The 24318-nt window shown below is 42.9% G+C and overlaps 1 protein-coding gene across 4 annotated transcripts in view; it reads left to right on the top strand.

The window, feature by feature from the left end:
- Positions 1-515: 515 nt before the first annotated feature.
- LOC137431320 (interleukin-6 receptor subunit alpha) overlaps positions 516-24318 on the top strand; it is a 38175-nt gene continuing 14372 nt past the window's right edge. For 2 of the 4 annotated variants that reach the window (XM_068122535.2, XM_068122534.2), the window contains exons 1-5: positions 516-740; positions 18043-18306; positions 18604-18724; positions 18825-18985; positions 22399-22565. In XM_068122535.2, the coding sequence (XP_067978636.1) occupies positions 647-740; positions 18043-18306; positions 18604-18724; positions 18825-18985; positions 22399-22565 (807 nt within the window). In that variant the 5' untranslated portion in view covers positions 516-646. The remainder of the gene's footprint in view (positions 741-18042; positions 18307-18603; positions 18725-18824; positions 18986-22398; positions 22566-24318) is intronic. The other 2 variants (XM_068122533.1, XM_068122536.1) reach the window with 1 other exon arrangement.

The following is a 24318-nucleotide window of genomic DNA, read 5'->3' as shown; positions in this document are numbered from 1 at the left end:
TTATTTTACTATTTTTTGTTTCAAAACTGTCTATTTAAAATATATTTTTCTCTTAGTTTTTTCCTATTTTTGTTGCAAATCTTGCTATTCAAAATGTAATTTTCTCCTATTTTTTTCCTATTTTAGTTCCAAATTTCACAATTTTAAATATATTTTTCTCTTATTTATTTTCATATTTTTTGTTTCAAAACTCTATTTAAAATATATTTTTTCATTTGCAGAAAAATAGGGATAAAAAAAATTATGTATTTTTTCCCCTATTTTCCACTCTTTTTTTCGACTATGGTGACTGATTCGTAGAAATATATTTATCTAAAAGAATAAAAAATGACATGATTCAATATGATGATCGAGACAGTTGGTTCTTGAGAAAAAGGGGATGTTGAGATGTTTACATAAGAAATCTAAATGCTCAGCAAAAAAACACAGATGCCTGTTGGAGATTTAACCACAACGTGCATCACTGGTTTAAAATAAACCCAAACATAAAAGAAAGATCGCAAGTTCCCTTTTCTATACTTAAGTTGGTATTCAGATCTATTTGACGTTAGACTGTCCATGGTTTTGTTTAAGAGAAGCAGACGAGTGGTGTCGGGTTCATGATCGATCAGTTTTACATTTTAATCGGAGTTGTGGAGTTTAGATCATGACGTCATTGTTTGATACCGTCATGGTGAATCTGATCACGTGCCTCTGGGTTTGCATCACTGGTGGATTTTCGTTTGTGTGCAACATAAAAGGTATGCTCCTCTGCTTTGCATTGATTTTCATTGCCTTTAGCATCGCACGTAAGTGATTCATCAGAAAAGAAACATATTTTTGACCTGTGGCTGCTGGTTGCATCATTTTTCTGGAAGCACGTTTTTTGCCGCTGATGCAGTGCCCCAACTACCAGCGAGCTGGGACTCAATTTGCCGACCTCGGAAGGATGACAGGCTGAGTCAACCCCCCTGGTGTTAATTCAATGATCGACCTGGGATTCGAACCCAGGATCCTCGGATCCCAAGCCTGCACCGCGATAACTCGTGTACTCTTCGCGAAAAACACCGTGGACATTGAATCCTTGACATCCACCGACAATCGGTGCTCGCAGCGAGGTTGCGTGATCATCTGGCTTATGATCAGGATATTTTTCTGGTGGAGACGAACATTGATGCATCCATCACCCCACATATGAAACATCAGGGTAACGGTTTATGGCTGGGTCCGGATTCGAATCCTCACCTGTGAAACATCAGGGTAACGGTTTATAGCTGGGTCGGGATTCGAACCTTCACATGTGAAACATCAGGTTAACGGTTTATGGCTGGGTCCGGATTCGAACCTTCACATGTGAAACATCAGGTTAACGGTTTATAGCTGGGTCTGGATTCGAATCCTTACCTGTGAAACATAGGGGTAACGGTTCATAGCTGGGTCCGGATTCGAATCCTCACCTGTGAAACATCAGGGTAACGGTTGAAAGCTGGGTCCGGATTCGAATCCTCACCTGTGAAACACCAGGGTAAAGGTTTATAGCTGGGTCCGGATTCGAATCCTTATCTGTGAAACATCAGGGTAACGGTATCTGATCTGGATTCGAACCTTCACATGTGAAACATCAGAATGACGGTATCTGGTCCGGATTCGAACCTTCACATGTGAAACATCAGGGTAACGGTTTATAGCTGGTTCCGGATTCGAATCCTTACCTGTGAAACATCAGGGTAACGGTTTATAGCTGGGTCCAGATTCGAATCCTTATCTGTGAAACATCAGGGTAACGGTTTATAGCTGGGTCTGGATTCGAATCCTTACCTGTGAAACATCAGGGTAACGGTTTAGAGCTGGGTCCGGATTCGAATCCTTACCTGTGAAACATCAGAATGACGGTATCTGGTCCGGATTCGAATCCTTACCTGTGAAACCTCAGGGCAACGGTTTATAGCTGGGTCCGGATTCGAATCCTTACCTGTGAAACCTCAGGGTAACGGTTCATAGCTGGGTCCGAATTCGAATCCTCATGTGAAACATCAGGGTAACGGTTTATAGCTGGGTCCGGATTCGAACCTTTACCTGTGAAACATCAGGGTAACGGTTTATAGCTGGGTCCGGATTGGAACTCTTACATGTGAAACATCAGAATGACGGTATCTGGTCCGGATTCGAACCCTCACATGTGAAACATCAGGGTAACGGTTTATAGCTGGGTCCGGATTCGAATCCTTACCTGTCAAACATCAGGGTAACGGTATCTGGTCCGGATTCGAACCCTTACATGTGAAACATCAGGGTAACGGTTTATAGCTGGGCCCGGATTGGAACTCTTACATGTGAAACATCAGAATGACGGTATCTGGTCCGGATTCGAACTCTTACATGTGAAACATCAGGGTAACGGTTCATAGCTGGGTCCGGATTCGAATCCTTACCTGTGAAACATCAGGGTAACGGTTCATAGCTGGGTCCGGATTCGAATCCTCACCTGTGAAACATCAGGGTAACGGTTTATAGCTGGGCCCGGATTGGAACTCTTACCTGTGAAACATCAGGGTAACGGTTTATAGCTGGGCCCGGATTGGAACTCTTACATGTGAAACATCAGAATGACGGTATCTGGTCCGGATTCGAACCCTCACATGTGAAACATCAGGGTAACGGTTTATAGCTGGGTCCGGATTGGAACTCTTACATGTGAAACATCAGAATGACGGTATCTGGTCCGGATTCGAACCCTCACATGTGAAACATCAGAATGACGGTATTTGGTCCGGATTCGAACTCTCACATGTGAAACATCAGGGTAACGGTTTATCGCTGGGTCCGGATTCGAACCCTCACATGTGAAACATCACAATGACGGTATCTGGTCCGGATTCGAATCCTTACCTGTGAAACATCAGAATGACGGTATCTGGTCCGGATTCGAACCTTCACATGTGAAACATCAGCGTAACGGTTTATCGCTGGGTCCGGATTCGAATCCTTACCTGTGAAACATCAGAATGACGGTGTCTGGTCCGGATTCGAATCCTTACCTGTGAAACATCAGAATGACGGTATCTGGTCCGGATTCGAATCCTTACCTGTGAAACATCAGAATGACGGTATCTGGTCCGGATTCGAACCCTCACATGTGAAACATCACAATGACGGTATCTGGTCCGGATTCGAATCCTTACCTGTGAAACATCAGAATGACGGTATCTGGTCCGGATTCGAATCCTTACCTGTGAAACATCACAATGACGGTATCTGGTCCGGATTCGAATCCTTACCTGTGAAACATCAGAATGACGGTGTCTGGTCCGGATTCGAATCCTTACCTGTGAAACATCAGAATGACGGTATCTGGTCCGGATTCGAACCTTCACATGTGAAACATCAGGGTAACGGTTTATCGCTGGGTCCGGATTCGAATCCTTACCTGTGAAACATCAGAATGACGGTGTCTGGTCCGGATTCGAATCCTTACCTGTGAAACATCAGAATGACGGTGTCTGGTCCGGATTCGAATCCTTACCTGTGAAACATCAGAATGACGGTATCTGGTCTGGATTCGAACCTTCACATGTGAAACATCAGGGTAACGGTTTATCGCTGGGTCCGGATTCGAATCCTTACCTGTGAAACATCAGAATGACGGTGTCTGGTCCGGATTCGAACCCTCACATGTGAAACATCAGAATGACGGTATCTGGTCCGGATTCGAACCCTTACCTGTGAAACATCAGAATGACGGTATCTGGTCCGGATTCGAACCCTTACCTGTGAAACATCAGAATGACGGTATCTGGTCCGGATTCGAACCCTTACCTGTGAAACATCAGAATGACGGTGTCTGGTCCGGATTCGAACCCTCACATGTGAAACATCAGAATGACGGTATCTGGTCCGGATTCGAACCCTTACCTGTGAAACATCAGAATGACGGTATCTGGTCCGGATTCGAACCCTTACCTGTGAAACATCAGAATGACGGTATCTGGTCCGGATTCGAACCCTCACATGTGAAACATCAGAATGACGGTATCTGGTCCGGATTCGAACCCAGGCTTGACAGTTCAAATAACATTCTGCCAGTCCTTGTGTTCATATTCTTATTCGCGGACCCACAATACACAGACCGGGTCTCCTTTTGTTATTGGACTTATTATTATTACTAGGGCATTGCCCGTACTATATCTATATCTAAAATTATATCCCCCCCCTCTATTTACATGAAATGGTTTGGTCCAAAGCGAACGGCTTGCGAGTACGGTGACAATCCCCCCCCTCTATTTACATGAAATGGTTTGGTCCAAAGCGAACGGCTTCCGGAGTTTGGTAAAGAAATCGCCATCGCGTGCACAAACGCGCAGGAAAGCGAATGAATCGCAAATTCGGTTTTATTAGTTTTAAAACATAGTTTAACGCCAACATAGTTTGCAAACGTGAAATAAATGAATACGCTCTCAAATGTGCCATCCGAGGCAGAGTGTGTCCTCCACGTTCGGCACACGCGATCGTTCGCTGCTCTCTGATTGGTTGAATCGTTTTTTGGACATAGCTCGGTAAGTAATTGTCCGATTAATATGAAACCTTGAAAAGGCACATCCTCGGGTCCCCAGCAATATACCTGGCAAGTTTCAAGTATATCGGACCCGTGGTTGTCGAGAAACAGCGGTCACAGACAAACGTACAGACGTACAAACGTACAGACGTACAGAGATTACTGGAATTATAGATAGATTATTATTCACGCCGAATTTTGTGGAAGCGTCGGCACTGCTGCTCCGATGAAGTTTAAACTTTCCAGGAATATTGGAGCCAATGAAAATTGATTCCATCCTTTTCCGAATTTTGATTTTGCCATCACTATGGTAACCAACTTTGATTTAAGCGAAAACTTTAAAAACATTTTTTTCCGAATTCGCAAATTCTATCGATTCGGTTCTTAAGTTATGATCAACGACTCATGGTGCAAAAAAAGTTGTTCAAGATGACGTCATCAGTGAAGGGGTTTGGCAGGTACGTGGAGGAAAAAAAGGACAATTTCTCTGATTAACACGAAACATTTTTTGTGGCATCTACACATCAATAAGAACTTGAATATGATTATTTTTTGATCAGTCACATGGTCTGGCAATGAAAAACAAGACCGAAAGTCTAACAACGGCGTAGCCGGGCTTGTTTTTATACTTTAGTTGAAGATAGACGTCATGACGTAACGTGACACAAAACTGCCGCTACTTTAATTTATCGAAGATATATTTTAACCTCTAGTAACTTTGCAGTCACTACGAAGGGATTAGTGTTATGATTACATTTATTTTAATATTAACATTACATTATCATTATTACAAAAATGATATTACTATATAAATAAATAGCACCGCAAAGCGGGCTTAACCCCTCAGCCCATGCACGGTGGAAACCAATTTCAAGATGAATGCCGTGGCGGCCATGAACGCAGCATGAAAAATCGCAGCGCACCCATGAACCTTCCTCTACTCAATCCTAGCACACACTGCAAAAATGGATTTCATCGGACAAGCCATTCTCCTTGAAATTGATGGAAACCAAAAGTTGACCGACGCCCGGACGACAATGCCCCTGAGCCCAATTTGGGCTGAAGGGTGAAAACGAGGCCAATTCCTTACTTCCGCAGTTACACCGCTTCAATCCATTAACTTTCCATTCACGACATTGGGATTAAAGTGTTCTGGTTATATTTACTGTATTATTATTACGAAAACGATACTACTGAAACGATACGCCACTGTATTAAGAAACCTCGGCTTAATTTGTCCGAAGCGGTCCGAAGGTGAAGCATAACGCCCAAGGCCTATACGTAACATTTTGTTGGAAGAGACATAACATCAATGCTTTCGATATTCGATGGTCATTTTAACAATCGGTTTGTTTGTGTTTCACACTGAATGAAAACCGTAAACGTAGAGCATGGCGATTGTGATATATGACAGGTTCGACGATATGTTCGGCCTGAACGGCATGTAAATCAAAATGGCGGCGTGTGGAGAGTCAGCCACTGCACCGCCGTAATGACATCAGACGTAATCTGCCCTGTGATGACACATCAGACCCTGTCATGTGACCAGATCCTCAGCTCTGATTGGTATATGTTTGAGGGGACATTCGGACAGACAAACACTGTTCTAGACGGCTTTGCCCTACGGGCTACGCTGTAATAAAACAAAATTGATGATGTCATAGGTCACGTGAAAGGGGATTTTTGGATTTCATTAAAACCTTGAAAATGCATCTCCGCCTTCATGTTTTGATCGATTGAGTTGAAACTTGGACCACTTATAGTATGCCACTTGACTTAATGTAAAACCTAAGGATGATGTCATAGGTCACGAGGCATGGCAGCCATATTTGATTTCATGAAAAACCTCTAAAATGCATCTCCTCTTTGTTTCGATCGATTCAGTTCAAACTTTGTCCAGACTACCGTTGTCAATGACGTCGTCACACACTCGTCCAATCAGAATGGGGCTCCTTGGTCCCAGGGGCATCGCTGCTCGCAGTTTAAATTAATAATATTATTATGCCATCTTAATTATGCCATTATCATCGGACAGAATTGGCTGATGAATTTGTGGTTATAAAATGTTGATTAAAAATCAAACCTGGATGACAAAGAAGCTGAAGTCAGGATTGAAGGAAGACTTATCAACAATCTAAGGTATGCTGATGACATCACTCTGTTGCTAAACTGGCGTCATGTCTGCCGGAATTTGTTGGTGAACGTTAAAGATCCCACGGTGTCCCTTTCGATGAGTAGGCGAGCTATCACCGGCATCCTGAACAAATTACAAATTCCTGCTCCAACCAGCAGGGGGTACTGCATCAGCACCACAGCCACGCCCCCAGCCAATGACGCCACACCCTCAGCCGATGATGCCACGCCCTCAGCCAATGGTGCCATGCCCCCAGCCAATGACGCCACACCATCAGCCGATGATGCCACGCCCCCAGCCAATGACGCCACACCCTCAGCCGATGACGCCACACCCTCAGCCGATGATGCCATGCCCCCAGCCAATGACGCCACACCCTCAGCCGATGACGCCACACCCTCAGCCTTGTGCTGCATACAAACAAGAAGAAGAATAACAACACAAACAAAGAGGAGGTTGGTGTGAATGCTCTGGTTTTTCCATTTGCAAAGTATGGATGTGAGTCGTGTACAGTGAAAAAGGAGGAAAGGAAGAAGGTTGAAAGCGTTGAAATGTGTTGTTGTAGACGAATGTTAAAAATTCCATGGACTGCAAGCAGAACGACTGCAAACTTGATGATAGACCTGTGATGATTCAAGAAATTAGGTCACCACGTACATCAGATGCACGAATGCTAAAACAGAAACTGTCATACTTTGTTTGGATACATCATGCGTGCAGAAACCAAAAGTTTGGATATGTCAACCATGCTGGTTATTGTGGATGGAACGAAGAAGAGAAAGAGCAAGGCACGCCTTATATGTGCTTCATCTGATGGATGTGGTGAAGGTTGAAACAAAGTTGTCGCTTCGGGTGTTTGTAGAAGTCGCAGTAAAGGATAAGGATGTTTGCAGAAATTGCAGTATACAGTGCATTCAGAAAGTATTCAGACCCCTTCACTTTTTTCACATTTTGTTATGTTGCAGCCTTATGCTGAAATCGTTTAAATTCATTTTTTCCCTCATCTATCTTCACTCAATATCCCATAATGACAAAGAGAAAACAGGATTTTAGAAAGTTTTGCAAATTTATTAAAAAGAAAAAACTGAAATATCACATTGACATAAGTATTCAGACCCTTAACTCAGTACTTAGTTGAAGCACCTTTGGCAGCGATTACAGCCTCGAGTCTTCTTGGGTATGACAAGCTTTGCACACCTGGATTTGGGGATTTTCTGTCATTCTTCTCTGCAGATCCTCTCAAGCTCTGTCAGGTTGGATGGGACCGTTGGTGGACAGCCATTTCCAGGTCTCTCCAGAGATGTTCGATTGGGTTCAAGTCAGGACTCTGGCTGGGCCACTCAAGGACCTTCACAGAGTTGTCCCGAAGCCACTCCTACGTTGTCTTGGCTGTGTGCTTAGGGTCATTGTCCTGTTGGAAGGTGAACCTTCGGCCCAGTCTTAGGTCCTGAGCGCTCTGTTTCAGGTTTTCATTAAGGATATCTCTGTACTTTGCTCCGTTCATTGTTCCCTCAACCCTGACCAGTCCCCAGTCCCCTTTTGCTGAAAACACCCCCACAACATGATGCTGCCACCACCACGCTTCACTGTTGGTGTTGGGATGGTATTGGGCAGGTGATGAGCGGTGCCTGGTTTCCTCCAGACATGACGCTTAGAATTGAGGCCAAACAGTTCAATATTGGTTTCATCAGACCACAGCATCTTGTTTCTGACAGTCTGAGAGTCCTATAAGTGTTTTTTTGCAAACTCCAAGCGGCTTTTATGTGTCTTTCACTGAGGAGAGGCTTCCGTCTGGCCACTCTACCATAAAGCCCAGATCGGTGGAGTGTTGCAGTGATGGTTGTCCTTCTGGAAGTTTCTCTCATCTCCACACAGGATCTCTGGAGCTCAGCCAGAGTGACCATCGGGTTCTTGGTCACCTCTCTTACCAAGGCCCGTCTCCCTGGATTGCTCAGTTTGGCCGGGCGGCCAGTTCTAGGAAGAGCCCTGGTTGTTCCAAACTTCTTCCATATAAGAATTATGGAGGCCACTGTGCTCTTGGGAACCTTCAATGCAGAAGAATTTTTTTTTAGGCTTCCCCAGATCTGTGCCTCGACACAATCCTGTCTCTGAGCTCTGCAGGCAGTTCCTTCGACCTCATGGCTTGGTTTTTGCTCTGATATGCATTGTCAGCTGTGAGGCCTCATATAGACAGGTGTGTGCCTTTCCAAATCATGTCCAATCAATTGAATTTACCACAGGTGGACTCCAATCAAGGTGCAGAAACATCTCAAAGATGATCAAGAGACATGGGAGGCACCTGGGCTAAATTTCAAGTGTCATAGCAAAGGGTCTGAATATCTATGTCAATGTGATATTTCAGTTTTTTCTTTTTAATAAATTTGCAAAACTTTCTAAAATCTTGTTTTCTCTTTGTCATTATGGGGTATTGAGTGTGGATTGATGAGGGAAAAAATGAATTTAAACGATTTCAGCATAAGGCTGCAACATAACAAAATGTGAAAAAAGTGAAGGGGTGTGAATACTTTGTGAATGCACTGTTGGATGAGGATGTTTGTAGAAGTCGCAGTATAGGATAATAATGTTTGTAGAAGTCGCAGTATGGGATAAGGATGTTTGTAGAAGTCGCAGTAAAGGATAAGAATGTTTGTAGAAGTCGCATTATACGATAAGAATGTTTGTAGAAGTCACAGTAAAGGTTAAGAATCTTTGTAGAAGTCGCAGTACTGGATAAGGATGTTTGTAGAAGTCGCAGTACTGGATAAGGATGTTTGGAGAAGTCACAGTACTGGATAAGAATGTTTGTCGAAGTCGCAGTAAAGGATAAGAATGTTTGTAGAAGTCGCAGTGCTGGATAAGGATGTTTGTAGAGGTCGCAGTATAGGATAAGGATGCTTGTAGAAGTCACAGTATAGGATAAGGATGTTTGTAGAAGTCACAGTATAGGATGAGAATGTTTGTAGAAGTCGCAGTATAGGATGAGAATGTTTGTAGAAGTCGCAATGTCGGATAAGGATGTTTGTAGAGGTCGCAGTATCGGATAAGAATGTTTGTAGAGGTCGCAGTATAGGATAAGAATGTCTGTAGAGGTCGCAGTTTAGGATAAGGATGTTTGTAGAAGTCGCAGTTTAGCATAAGGATGTTTGAGGAAGTCACAGTATAGGATAAGGATGTTTGTAGAAGTCGCAGTGCAGGATAAGGATGTTTGTAGAAGTCGCAGTATAGGATAAGGATGTTTGTAGAAGTCGCAGTGCACGATAAGGATGTTTGTAGAAGTCGCAGAGCAGGATAAGGATGTTTGTAGAAGTCGCAGTGTGGGATAAGGATGTTTGTAGAAGTCGCAGTGTAGGATGAGGTTGTTTGTAGAAGTCGCAGTGTTGGATAAGGATGTTTGTAGAGGTCGCAGTACAGGATAAGGATGTTTGTAAAAGTCGCAGTACAGGATAAGGATGTTTGTAGAAGTCGCAGTACAGGATAAGAATGTTTGTAGAAGTAGTAGTATGGGCTGAGGATGTTTGTAGAAGTCGCAGTGTAGGATAAGAATGTTTGTAGAAGTCGCAGTATGGGACAAAAATGTTTGCAGAAGTCACAGTATCGGATAAGGATGTTTGTAGAAGTCACAGTGTCGGATAAGGATGTTTGTAGAGGTCGCAGTGGAGGATAAGGATGTTTGTAGAAGTCGCAGTATAGGATAAGGATGTTTGTAGAAGTCGCAGTCTCAGATAAGAATGTTTGTAGAAGTCGGATAAGAATGTTTGTAGAAGTCGCAGTACAGGATAATAATGTTTGTAGAAATTGCAGTATAGGATAAGAATGTTTGTAGAAGTTGTAGTATGGGATGAGGATGTTTGTAGAAGTCGCAATGTAGGATAAGAATGTTTGTAGAAGTCACAGTGTAGGATAAGGATGTTTGTAGAAGTCGCAGTGTAGGATAAGAATGTTTGTAGAAGTCGCAGTGTAGGATAAGAATGTTTGTAGAAGTCGCAGTATCGGATAAGAATGTTTGTAGAAGTCGCAGTATCGGATAAAAATGTTTGCAGAAGTCGCAGTATCGGATAAGGATGTTTGTAGAAGTCACAGTGTAGGATAAGGATGTTTGTAGAGGTCGCAGTATCGGATAAGGATGGTTGTAGAAGTCGCAGTATAGCATAAGGATGTTTGTAGAGGTCGCAGTGTAGGATAAGGATGTTTGTAGAGGTCGCAGTATAGGATAAGAATGTTTGTAGAAGTCGCAGTGTAGGATAAGGATGTTTGTAGAAGTCGCAGTATAGGATAAGAATGTTTGTAGAAGTCGCAGTGTAGGATAAGGATGTTTGTAGAAGTCGCAGTATAGGATAAGGATGTTTGTAGAATTCGCAGTATCGGATAAGGATGTTTGTAGAAGTCGCAGTGTCGGATAAGAATGTTTGTAGATGTCGCAGTATAGGATAAGGATGTTTGTAGAAATTGCAATATAGGATAAAGATGTTTGTAGAAATCGCAGTATAGGATAAGGATATTTTTAGAAATCGCAGTACAGGAAAAGGAAGTTTGTAGAAGTCGCATCATAAGATAAGGATGTTTGTCGAAGTCGCACTGTCGGATAAGAATGTTTGTAGAAGTCGCAGTGCAGGATAAGAATGTTTGTAGAAATCGCAGTTTCGGATAAGAATGTTTGTAGAAATCGCAGTGCAGGATAAGAATGTTTGGAGAAATCGCAGTATAGGATAAGAATGTTTGTAGAAGTCGCAGTGCAGGATAATAATGTTTGTAGAAATTGCAATATAGGATAACAATGTTTGTAGAAGTCGCAGTGCAGGATAATAATGTTTGTAGAAGTCGCAGTGCAGGATAAGGATGTTTGTAGAAATCGCAGTGCAGGATAAGGATGTTTGTAGAAGTCGCAGTGCAGGATAATAATGTTTGTAGAAATTGCAATATCGGATAAGGATGTTTGTAGAAGTCTCAGTGCAGGATAATAATGTTTGTAGAAGTCGCAGTGCGGGATAATAATGTTTGTAGAAATTGCAATATAGGATAAAGATGTTTGTAGAAGTCGCAGTGCAGGATAATAATGTTTGTAGAAGTCGCAGTGCGGGATAATAATGTTTGTAGAAATTGCAATATAGGATAAGGATGTTTGTAGAAGTCGCAGTGCAGGATAATAATGTTTGTAGAAGTCGCAGTACGGGATAATAATGTTTGTAGAAATTGCAATATAGGATAAGGATGTTTGTAGAAGTCGCAGTGCAGGATAAAATGTTTGTAGAAATCGCAGTGCAGGACAAGGATATTTGTAGAAATCGCAGTGCAGGATAAGAATGTTTGTGGAAGTCGCAGTGCAGGATAAGGATATTTGTAGAAATCGCAGTGCAGGATAAGAATGTTTGTGGAAGTCGCAGTGCAGGATAATAATGTTTGTAGAAATTGCAATATAGGATAAGGATATTTGTAGAAATCGCACTACAGGATAAGAATGTTTGTGGAAGTCGCAGTATAGGATAAGGATATTTTTAGAAGTGGCAGTACAGAATAAGGATGTTTGTAGAAGTCGCAGTGTAGGATCAGAATGTTTGTAGAAGTCGCAGTGCAGGAGTCGCAGTACAATTCAGATTTCAAGTCAATCGGATGAAAATGGAGGATTTTAGAAGTTTGAAAAACGTGGTTGCCCCATGGCCTATGTTTACCTTTGGGCCTATGTTGATCCCAAAAATAGTTGGTGGTTGAATTCAATTCGCTGATATGAAAATCCTACTCAAATTTCAAGTCAATTGGATGAAAATTTAGGATTTTAGAAATTGGAAAAAAAAAGTGGTTGACCTTTGGCCTATGTTGATCTTGTGACTTATGTTGATCTCAAAAATAGTTAGTGGTTGAATTCAGTTTGCTGATATGAAAATCCTATTCAAATTTCAAGTCAATCGGATGAAAATTGAGGATTTTAGAAATTTGAAAAAAAGTTGTTGACCTTTGGCATATGTTGACCTTTTGGTCTATGTTGATCTCAAAAATAGTTGGTGGTCGATTTCAGATCAGATATGTAAATACTATTCAAATTTCAAGTCAATTGGATGAAAATTGAGAATTTTAGAAATTTGAAAAAAGTGGTTGACCTTTGGCCTATGTTGACCTTTTGACCTCAAAAATATATAGGATATTGTCGGAGCATGAAATCTACCATTTGGCGAAGTTTTGTGAAGATCGGTTTAAAAGTGTGACCTGTAGGCAAGTATAAGTGAGCGGACAGGCAAACACACAACCAACTGATATACTTGAAAATCTTAGATTTTCGTAAGTAATAACTTGTGTCCGAGAGGTCCTGTCCGAGAGGCAGGGGGTGTCCGAGATCTAATTAAGACGAAGACCCCAGTTATGTTTGTGCTGAGGATTTAGCACCATTTCCCTGTACTGTATTAAGGTCAAAACTTAGTGTGAAGTTGTCCTTAGTACCACTGCTGGGGGGATTCTGTTGTCCAGTGTAGTGCTTAGACAGGATAAGGATGTCCCAACCGGTGTCCCCCTCATCTAAAACTAATTTGTGGCGGGGTAAAGGTTTCATGGCTGCATCACTGAGCCTTGCTGATGAGGCCGCAAGATGAGGGCATGCGATTGGCTGCTCCGTGGCGACCCATTGTAAAGGCGAGCGATTGGTGGAGAACTGCACCAGTACACAAGGCTTTGATTGATTCTGTGTGCGCATGCGCAGGGGGTCACTACCGGTAGGCACGCACCATGGTGGACCTCATTGGCTGCTACCAGACACGTGGGGTGGAAAAATTGGCCGCTGTGATGGAGTCAGCTGGCATGATCCTGAGCGGAGGGGATTGTGACGGGAAGTTACAAACGCAGAGGCAGCTCTCGTTCTCTCTTGCTGCTCCGCTCCTAGCTACGTAGAGTCTACTCACCCTGCTCGGTATGCCTGAGCCTCACCGGTGGTGGAGTAAGAGAAGGCCCAACTGCATCCAAAAAAGGGCCTAAAGCACAACCAAGGACACAATATCTCAAGTTGTGCAGCCTGGGATGGAATCTTGGCCCAGGTATAAACGGTCATCTTGGTGTTTCGCAAGCAGGATGAATTAATCAATGTTTGTGCTGCTCCTCAGATGGACGTTGTCTCGTCTGTCAGCATTCCTTTGTGGACGTTAAACCTCCCACATTGTCCTTCGTGAAGAGTAGGTGACTTATTGCTGACACCCTGAACAAATTCCAGTTTTACTGTTAATACCTACAGAGAGGCACAACATAAGCGGCACAGCTGCACCCCCAAAAGAGAATGATACCCACGGATTTGTGCTACATGCGAAAGAAGTAGAAGGAAGTTTTTGTTTCATCACTCATGGTCCAGTTATGACTCACATTCAGAGTGCCAAATATAGCTCTTTCAAACCACAATAGTCTGTGTGACATCAAGGTCAGACCTTCAGACGTTGGTGCTAACCTTTAAAAGTGAAACGAAAGCTTAAATATTAATGTTTCTGCACATGTGAAACTTTCAACTTGAGTAATGAGTTTTTCTGATGTTTTGTTTCAGAGAAAAATGCAGATATATATATATATATATTTCCCTTTTTAAGGCCAATTTCACTGCAAGAGCGGGGGTTAGCCTTGCGGGCCCCGTTGCAATCATCATGGTTCCCTTTTTGAGGCAATGTTTTTATGGCCAGATGCCCTTCCTGACGCCAACCCTTTAGTCGCCTCTTACAACACGCAGGGATGCGGTGTACCCATTCTAAATCGGGGTACACACCGGGATCATTCATCCCAGCAAGCTGGTACTCAATTTGCCAACCCCGGAAGGATGACAGGCCGAGTCAACCACCCTGGTGTTAATTCAGCGATCGACCGGGATTCGAACCCAGGATCCTAGGATCCCAAGCCTGCACCCTAACCGCTGCATTCAATCTGAGAGCACTGGAGCAGTTTGCACAAGAAGAGTGGGCCAGACTGCCAGTAGAGAGATGTAGGAAGCTCATTCATGGCTATAGGAAGCGCTTGACTGCAGTTATTTTCTCCAAAGGCCGTGCTACTAAATATTAAGTCTCGGGTGTCAATAATTTTGTCAATGGCATTATTTTTATTTTCTGATTTAAAAGGATATATTAAGTTCTGAATAAAAAAAAACAAAGGTTCTGTAATATTGGTTGTAATATTGGTTCTGTAATATTGGTGCCAAAAATATTGGCACCATTGCACCTTTTTCAAATAACTCGCAATTTTCTCTAAAAATAAGTTGAAATTGATCAAAGTAATAATTGGTCTCCACAATTCTTTATTTCACTGTAAATGTTACAGAATCTTTGTTTTTGATTCAGAACTTAATACATCTGACTATAATTCACCAAATGTCCGTCTGTCTGTCTGTTCGAAGGTACCATAAAAACTGCTGAACCGATCGCAAAGATATTTTGGGTGGGTAATCCTGGGATCCCCAGGAGTAAAATAGGCTATTTAGTTTTCCCAATTTCAGCTTTGGTCTCCAGCATTCTCAGGTTTGGACTCCCGCATAACATTCGCGTTTGCATTACGTTCATTGTGACGCGTGACGGATGTTTATATGAATCGTTAAAAAAAAAAAAAACCCTTCAATTTCTGATATTTTGCCATCGCCATATGCAGATTCGCCACGGACCCACGATCGATGTTTCTCTAAGTGAACGCAACCGTTTGTTCGCGAACGGGTACGTTTTTCATGGAAGTCCTTCACGAACTTGCTGTCCATGTCTGACGTGCGACTGAAGGTGCTGCAGGAATGTGGAATTTATTTGGTTTCATGCTTTAGCATTCCCCGTATCTGCATTGCCTGTTTGCTTCTGGCCTCCCACCCGTGCGTCGCACGGGTATTTCTCTTGTCCTTTTAAATCAGGAAATAAAAATCAATGGCATTGACAAAATTATTGACACCCGAGACTTAATATTTGGTAGCACGGCCTTTGGACAAAATAAGTGCAGTCAAGCGCTTCCTATCGCCATGAATGAGCTTTCTACACCTCTCCTCCACTGGTAGTTTGGCCCACTCTTCTTGTGCAAACTGCTCCAGTTCTCCCAGTTCTGACCTTGGACGGAGACCCAGCTTTCTGACACTGGGTTGAACATTGCGCTCCAAAATGTCTTGGTAATCTCCTGATTTCATGATGCCATAAACACATTCAAGGTACCCAGTGCCAGAGGCAGCATAGCAACCCCAGAACATCACGGAACCTCCTCCATGTTTGACTGGAGGGAAGGTGTTCTTTTTTTTGAAGGCTTCATTTTGTTTCTGTAAACATAGAGATGATGTACTTCACCAAAAAGCTCTAATTTGGTCTCATCTGTCCAAAGGACATTCTCCCAGAAGGATTTTGGCTTGTTCAGGTGTGTTTTGGCAAACCCCAGTCAGGCTTTCTTATGTCTCTCTCTCAGCAGTGGGGTCCTCCTGGGTCTCCTACCATAGAACCCCCTTTCATTGAGATTTATCACTAGTTACCCTCGCCAGAGGAGAAGGTATTGCATTTGAGTCCGTTTGTTTGTTTGTCTGTTTGTTTGTGTTTGTCCGCACAGAATAAATACGATTTTCTCTGCAACCGTTGGTCCGATCGACAGGAAATTTTCACCATAGGTGCAACTCCACCTGTAGAATGTTTTCATGTTCATTATGACGTCATAGGTCACGTGGTTCGGCCGCCATCTTGAAAAAAACCGAAAAACGTTGCACCTCAATATCTCCGAAGGCGCTGCATAGAAAAAATTGAGAGATGGCTCGTTGTAAAGAACTCTCCATGGAGAATAAAATATGTTAATGATGATGTTATAGGTGCCTCCATTATGACGTCATAATTCGACAAGTACAAAACTTCATCCGATCAAGATGAAATTTCTTGAGCATAATTTGGTCTCAGGAATAAATAATTTTATACAGAAATAAATAATAAAGTAGGAATAAATGAGTTTAGAAAAAAAATAATGATGACGTCATCGGTCACGTGGTTCGGCCGCCATATTTGTTTTAACACAAAAGCCTTAAAATCCACTGAAAATACATCCTGGCGAGGGTTTGCAATCTCTGATTGCTCTTTCTTGTTGACATTGTGTCCTTCACCTTAGAAATGACATTACGGATGGTGTATAGATTCTTGTCGGCTACACCAATCCGTTCGCTGCGTACTATCTTGCCAATCCTTTCGGAAAGGCCCGGGTAGTACAGAAGTACAGTGTCCAAGCATGTCTGACTTTTGTAAACATAAGGATGGGTTGGACGTCTCTATCTGTAACATAAAAGTAACGTATGTCTAATAACACATTTAATTACTTTTACTCTTATGCTGGACATGCAATATAAGGAGATAACTACACTATATTTAGTGTCTTTAATCCACTACAAGTCATTTCCACAACACTACCCCCACCTTACTCCTTCAGCCTCTTCCAAAGGTGCGCTCAGAAGGGAGAGCAATGACGGGCATTGCCCCATTTATCATGCCAGGCATGACCTTATTTATCATAAAATAGCCTGATCTTTGCGTTTTAAGTTTTCTTGTGCAGGCCTAAATATTTCTGCAGGGACAGTGCTCGCGAAACATATAACTTGTGTATAAACTCGAACCGTCCTGATTAATGAACATCTTCGTGATACCTCTTATAGTCATGTTTGTTGAGACATGGTCATGGTAATGTATCATCAGATGTATTTCATTCTCACACTAGAATCTAACATTTGTTTAACCTCATGGAGCTGCCACAGCATATTTGCTGCAGGACTCTTCTTCTTCACAAGGCCATGTGGTAAAACAAACAAGGCATTTGTAAGATATCCTAACGGCATGAAGACTCCCTCAAGTGAAAGACACAATGGATGGGACCTTTACCATCCATGTTGGAGATGAGATTGCCGGCTTGCGTTCCCTTTCAATGGCGGCATGTTCGATGATGCAATGCCGGTCTGGGTATTGTTAACTTTAATGCTTACTTTGTACTTTTACCATCAAAACCCTTGATCTTTTATACCCCCGTTAATTTATCCCAGATCCACTTTTTTGAAATTCCGACTTCTTTCCTGGAAGTCCTAGCAATAATGTCCATGTGTTTTATACCTCTCCCACCCCCCCCCCCCCCCCCCCGCTTCCCGTGCCTCCTCCCCCCAAGCCCTCTCCCTCCCACAGATCTCCCGTTGTCCCTGTTCTCTAATGTTGTACTTGTGTGCTTCCCTCTCTCTCCCCATCTTGCCTCTAGCTCCCTTTGTCTTATGTTTTATGTGTCAGTTTGTCTTTTTGTGATTAATTTTAGCTCTTACACGAGCCTCGATCTTGTACACAAAAAAAGAAAAAGAAAAAAAAGGCAAATCAATTATTTTGCTTCGAATGCAAAAAGCCACCATATTGGAGTTTCTCTAACAGTTTTTTCCTGTGTGTGGTTTCATGAACAGAAGCTGAATGGATGAGTTCCGAGTTTATAACACAAAAGGTAATAAGAGCAGGAAGTACAAACGTCACAGTGCATTGTATGGGATCGGAGAACATACAAGTGGCATGGAAATGGAACGCCCAACTGCTAAATGAGAGTGATCAGTATGTGGTCAGAGGAGGAATTCTGACACTTCTCGTGGCCGGTGAGGACTCTGGTGGTGCGTACACTTGTCACACCATCCCCTTCGGTGAGATGCTGTCCAGCACGACGTTACACATCGCGTGTAAGTTACACTCAAAACACTCTGTGAAACGTCAAGGACACCTCACATGCATTTGAGTTTTGGACTGTTTATGGAAAGTGATGGCTATATCTATTATGAAACCACTTATGATGAATTCAGTGTAATGGTTCAAGTAATGAGGCCAAAATCACAATTTGTCTAATGCAGACAAAGTACTTCGAGTGAAATGGTCTCTCTTCATTTCTCCAGTAGCGGAAAGGTGGGTTTTATGAAACATTTAATTGTATATAATATATATATATATATATATATACTGTATATATATTTTTCAAACAGATGACCCAGACAAGCCAGAACTTTCGTGTGAAGCTAAAAACCCTTTTGTAATAACGTGTACTTGGACTGCTGGGAGAGAGACACATCTTCCCACAACATACCAAGTAAATGCTTCGTACAGGTATAAACATACGTCATCAACTTAAATGAAGTGCGAATAACTTTTCAATATGATGCTGAATTGTGATGGTATTGAAACATTTTAACACCCATTTTTATAGTGGCGAAACCTTGAAGTGTTTTAAGAAGATAGACAACATGAACAGCTGCTTTATCCTTGTCAAAGACATGGATTTTACCAACTTCATCATCACCGTAACAGCTTCCAACTTGCTTGGATCAAAACCCAGCAACACCTTGAGGTTTTTCTTGAAAGATAAAGGTGAGTTAATGAAGAGGTGATAATATTTTAATTGCTTTATACTAGGGCATGCCCGTACTATATATATATCTAAAATTATATCCCCCCCCCCCTCTATTTACATGAAATGGTTTGGTCCATTCGCAAAGCCAAAGCGAACGGCTTGCGAGTACGGTAGAACCCCCCCCTCTATTTACATGAAATGGTTTGGTCCATTCGCAAAGCCAAAGCGAACGGCTTGCGAGTACGGTAGAACCCCCCCCCTCTATTTACATGAAATGGTTTGGTCCATTCGCAAAGCCAAAGCGAACGGCGAACGGCTAAATCGCCATAGCTCGGTAGCTCGCTGCTCTCTGATTGGTCGAATCGTTTTTTGGACATAGCTCGGTAACTACTTGTCCGATTAATTTCAAACCTTGAAAAGGCACATCCTCGGGTCCCCAGCAATATACCTGGCAAGTTTCAAGTATATCGGACCGGTAGTTGTCGAGAAACAGCGGTCGCATACACACACACAGAGATTAGTGGAATTATAGATAGATTACTAGTACACCCGCTAACTACGGGAGGGGCAGGAAGGGTCATTCCTCTTTGGGGTACATATATTACAGTCGATATATGGTGGGGTCTCAAGAACATTGGGTGTGTGTTCATTTATCAAGTTTATTGTGGAGAGATCGTCAAGTGGTTTCAGCATCCGAGCAAGCACACGACTTGCTTGGCAAGCAGAGCTAGCTAGATGCTTGGTAAATAAGCACAACCCGGGCTCCCTCCCTTTCAGTTTCGTGTTAAATAGCAGCAGCGAGTTTCAAAAGTTCACTACGAAAAACGTCACGTTAGCGGCAGATCGGGTCATGTTATTAACACAACACTTATGGGGTATATAGAGTACAGTAGATCTTCGCTCAGTTCTGTAAGTAAAACTTACCTCACGGATGTCGGGATTCCACCAAATTTCTTCATTTAGTGTTATAAACAGCATTAGCGACTGTTTAAAAAGCTAATCATACGTGTTTGTGGTTCATAATAGCCGGCAAAGCCGGTGTTTGCAATAAACGCGTACGTATTATGTCGAAAACCAGATTATGCCTTGGCTTGAGAATTCCGAAGCTCCATGGAGGCCGCCATCTTGCGGATGCGGAAGTATGCATAACAAATTGAAAAACGTTCAATAGGAGTTTCTTTCACCCGTCTTTGTTTGATTCACCATCTTATGCACCTCCAATGTATTATTAAAATACTTTAAGACCAACCTCGGCCCTCACGGGCCTGGTTATCTTCAACGAAAAGCGTCACCAAACACCGGAACCAATGAGATTGGAGCATTTGAAAAAATATTTCTAAAACCAAATCACGCAATGGAGGCCGCCATCGACCGGATGCAGAAGTTTGCATAAAACAATTGTGAAAAAGTTCAATAGGAGTTTGTTTCACCCGTCTTTGTTTGATTCACAATCTAATGCACCTCTAATTTGTAATTAAAATACGTTAAGACCAACCTCGTTATCTTCAACGAAAATCGTCACCAAACACCGGAACCAATGAGATTCGAGCATTTGAGAAATATTTTTTAAAACCTTATTACGCGTTTCGGACGCTGAAAACGGCGTCAAATATTCTAAAATTGATGAAGAATTGTTTTTTAGAAATCTCGCGGCCGTAGGGGATAGTTTTTCACAGCCGGAAATATCCGAAGTTGAGACGGAATTCACCGAATTAATCAAGAAGTAAATTTTATCAATTTAAATCACATCCACAATGCAAATGATACCGACTACACCTACTACACCTACTACACCGACGGTACCTACTACACCGACGGTACCTACTACACCGACGGTACCTACTACACCAACGGTACCTACTACACCGACGCTACCTACTACCAAACCTACTGATGCCACAGTGATGGGTAAAATAGTGGCAAGAGGCTTTGGCTTCGCCGGCTCATTGCGGCTTTGCAGTCGGGTACTAGTATTCATTACTGTTCATTAATGTTCATTACCCCTGGTAGAGGCCATTGCTCCCACGAAAACACCATGATAAGCTATTTATATACGTTGACTCGCCAGAAAAACCCCTTGGGGAGGTGGGATATTATTGGTATTAATATTGTTTTGTAATAACATTAATATTACGCTATTATCGTTAGTTTTGTTATTCGAAGCGGCCTTGGAAAAACGCCACGATGAAGCTAACTTAATATGGCTATACACCTCAACATGCAACCCATTGGTTAGTTTTGTTATTCGAAGCGGCCTTGGAAAAACGCCACGATGAAGCTAACTTAATATGGCTATACACCTCAACATGCAACCCATTGCCGGCAATGGTGGGGTAAACCTGCTCGGGGGAGAAAACCCCCTTGTGGAGGGGAGGGGGGGTTGGGGGGGAGGGGGAATGAATGCGCTACAACCTTCATTTAATGTAACGCTTCGTCATCCTGTCAAGTTTGGTTGAGATTGGATAAGTAAGGACAGAATGTATTGGCGTCAAAAATTCATCAGAGAGACACAAATGGCATATTTTGGCGTATGGCGGAAAGGAAGTGGGGGGGGGGAGGTGTAGGGGAGGAGGAAAGGGGAGGGAGGGAAGGGGGGAGGGAGGGAAGAGGGGGGGAAGGGTGGGGGGCAGGGGAGGGGAAGGGGGAGAAGGGGAGAGGAAGGGGGGAAGGGGAGGGGAAGGGAGGCAGGAGAGGAAGGGGGTTCATATATATGCTGGTGGGTGAATGTGGCGTTCATCGTTTCTGAGTTGTGTGTTGCCGATCACGAAGAAGAAGAAGCCGTACTACCAACTTCGTACACTTCCGGACTTGTTTGATTTATTTGTATTCAAATGTCTGGTGATTGTTTTGTATATGTTCATGCGAATGTGTACTTGTATATAACTGTCATTAATTTTAAAAGGCTTCGGCACTATCGAGCGATTTTTTTTTTTTTTTTTTACTCCATAAAAACGGACTTTTTTTTTCAAAAAAAAATTTTGGGCTTAAAACACTCCCCGGCACTCATTTATGAACCTCCGAACGTTTGATGAAGATCCGTTCAGCCATCTCTGAATAAAATGCGGACACACACACACACAGACAACTTGCATTTATATATATATATATATATATAGATGATGATCCCACGCCAATTTGTTTGGTATTATTAGCCCCCGTTGGACTTGTTCGGAAACGTGAGCTCATGGATTGGGTCTCATCCGTCCGTCTGTGCATGCATGTGTCCGCAACCATATATCGGAGATGCATGGACCGATTTTGTCCATACTTGGCACGAAGACAACACATGATGGTATACATACGCACAGCATTTTGTTTCACAATGCGATCAAAGATGGCCGACCGGCAGCCATTTTAATTGTAAAAAACCCGATGTTGAACACGTCCTCTACCCTCTCTCAGACATGCATTTACCGGTCTTGTTTTTCAGTCATTCCAGACCCTCCCATCAAGTTGGAAGCTAGAGTGAAAGATGGGCATACCAACTTTATTAGCCTCTCTTGGAAATACCCACATAGATGGACTGGTTCTTCTGAAGGATACAATCTTGTATTTCAGATTCAATACAAAGCGATGGGAGAAACGGAATACAAAAAGGTTTGTACTAGTTTGACAAAATGATCAATAATGTTTTTCATTTTGAAATGTGGGTTGGTCGGTTGATGTTGAAAGCTCCCATCTGAAGCACTGGCTCCTAATGTTGGGCGCCGAGGTAAAAATTCCAGATACCATAGGTGTTTGTTCATTTTCATGAATCGATCATTGTTATTCATTGTCATTGTCTATGAATGTTCATGTAATTCATGAGAAAGTACAATGATGTCTCCTAATGCATTTGTCCTGCATGTGATTTATGGCACAAGCTCCTCTGCGAGCTTTAGATTACTGTTAAAAAGTACTTAGAAAAATATTTAAAAGAAAAACTTGTCAGGAGCCCATAAACATAAAGCAGCTCCAACACGTCATGCATAAAAACCTTGAAGACTGGTGTTGACTCAGCGGTTTGGGTGCGGCTTGGGATCCTAGGATCCTGGGTTTGAATCCCGGTCGATCGATGAATTAACGCCAGGGGGGTTGACTGCTTGTCATCCTTCTGAGGTCGGCAAATTGAGTACCAGTTCACTTGTAATTCCCTGCGTGTCGCAAGAGGCGACTAACAGGGTTGGTGGCAGGAATGGCATCCGGCCATAAAACATTGCTTCAAAAAGGGGACCACGGTGCCCGAAAAAGGCCAACCCCTGCTCTGTGGGGAAAAATGGCCTCTAAAGGTGGTTCTGCTTTTTCTATGCATAAAAACACTTCCAGGCACGCATAAACCATTTCCCTGCAGCCGTGCACATAACAGTTCTAAAAGCATCTTCACACATCATGCATAAAGCAGCTGTACGTGCGCATAAACCATCCCTCGCCACCATCCCCCATAAACAATTGTCACACAACCCACCCATCCTCCATCTACCCACAACACCTGCACGAGGACATACTTATGCGCAGTATGTCCTGGGTTTCAATTTTTCTACTGGTCCCACTGTCTTGACTCCTCGTGCTCATGAACGTCTGTGCACATCGTTCAATCATGGATCCTAAGTGTATGAGTAGTGCAGATGTGTCTGCTCCCAAGAGGCAGAAAAAAAATCATGAACCTGAGCCAGAAAGTGAAGCTGCTTGATCGACTATCAAGAGGTGAGAGCACGGCATCTGTGGGCAGGCACGATGGCATGAACAAGTCGACTGTGCGCTAAGTAAAGAAAAACGAGAAGGCGATTCAGGAAAGTGTCGCGGTGAGCGCATTAGCCTACCCAGCACCAAAGTGGTAATACCCATTTCAGAGATGTTCACATTGAAACAATGGAGTTGGCATTCAACGTGTGCATAAAGGACAACGTCCAGAGGAACATTCCTTTAAGTGGATCTCTGATTTGTAAAAAGGCAAAACAAATGTATGATCGTCTGGCTAGCGTGGGTGGTGCTGCAACGATGCGGGTACGAGTGGCCCCAGTCCCTTCCAAGCCAGCAGGGGATGGTTTGAATGCTTCAAGCAGCGGTGCAGTCTTCACAATGTAAAGCTCACACTCACAGGCAAGTATACCTCAACAGACCATGAGGCAGCTCAAAGTTTTCCTGCTCAACTTGCGCAGCTCATCGAGGAGAAGGAATATGTACCAGATCAGGTCTTCAACGCAGACAAGACCGGCGTCTTCTGGAAGACAATGGCCACGAGGACTTTCATAACAAAGCGAGAGAGGACAGCATCGTGCTTCAAGGCTGTGAAGGACCGGTTGGTTGTCTCTTCTCCTCTGCGCCAACACCAAAAAGGGACCGAATTATTCAGCTCCTTGATCCAACCATT

The sequence above is a fragment of the Myxine glutinosa genome, chromosome 7 (assembly GCF_964187855.1).
Source record: "Myxine glutinosa chromosome 7, kmMyxGlut1.1, whole genome shotgun sequence".
NCBI classification, from domain to species: domain Eukaryota; kingdom Metazoa; phylum Chordata; class Myxini; order Myxiniformes; family Myxinidae; genus Myxine; species Myxine glutinosa.
This window is presented reverse-complemented; position numbering and strand designations above follow the sequence as displayed.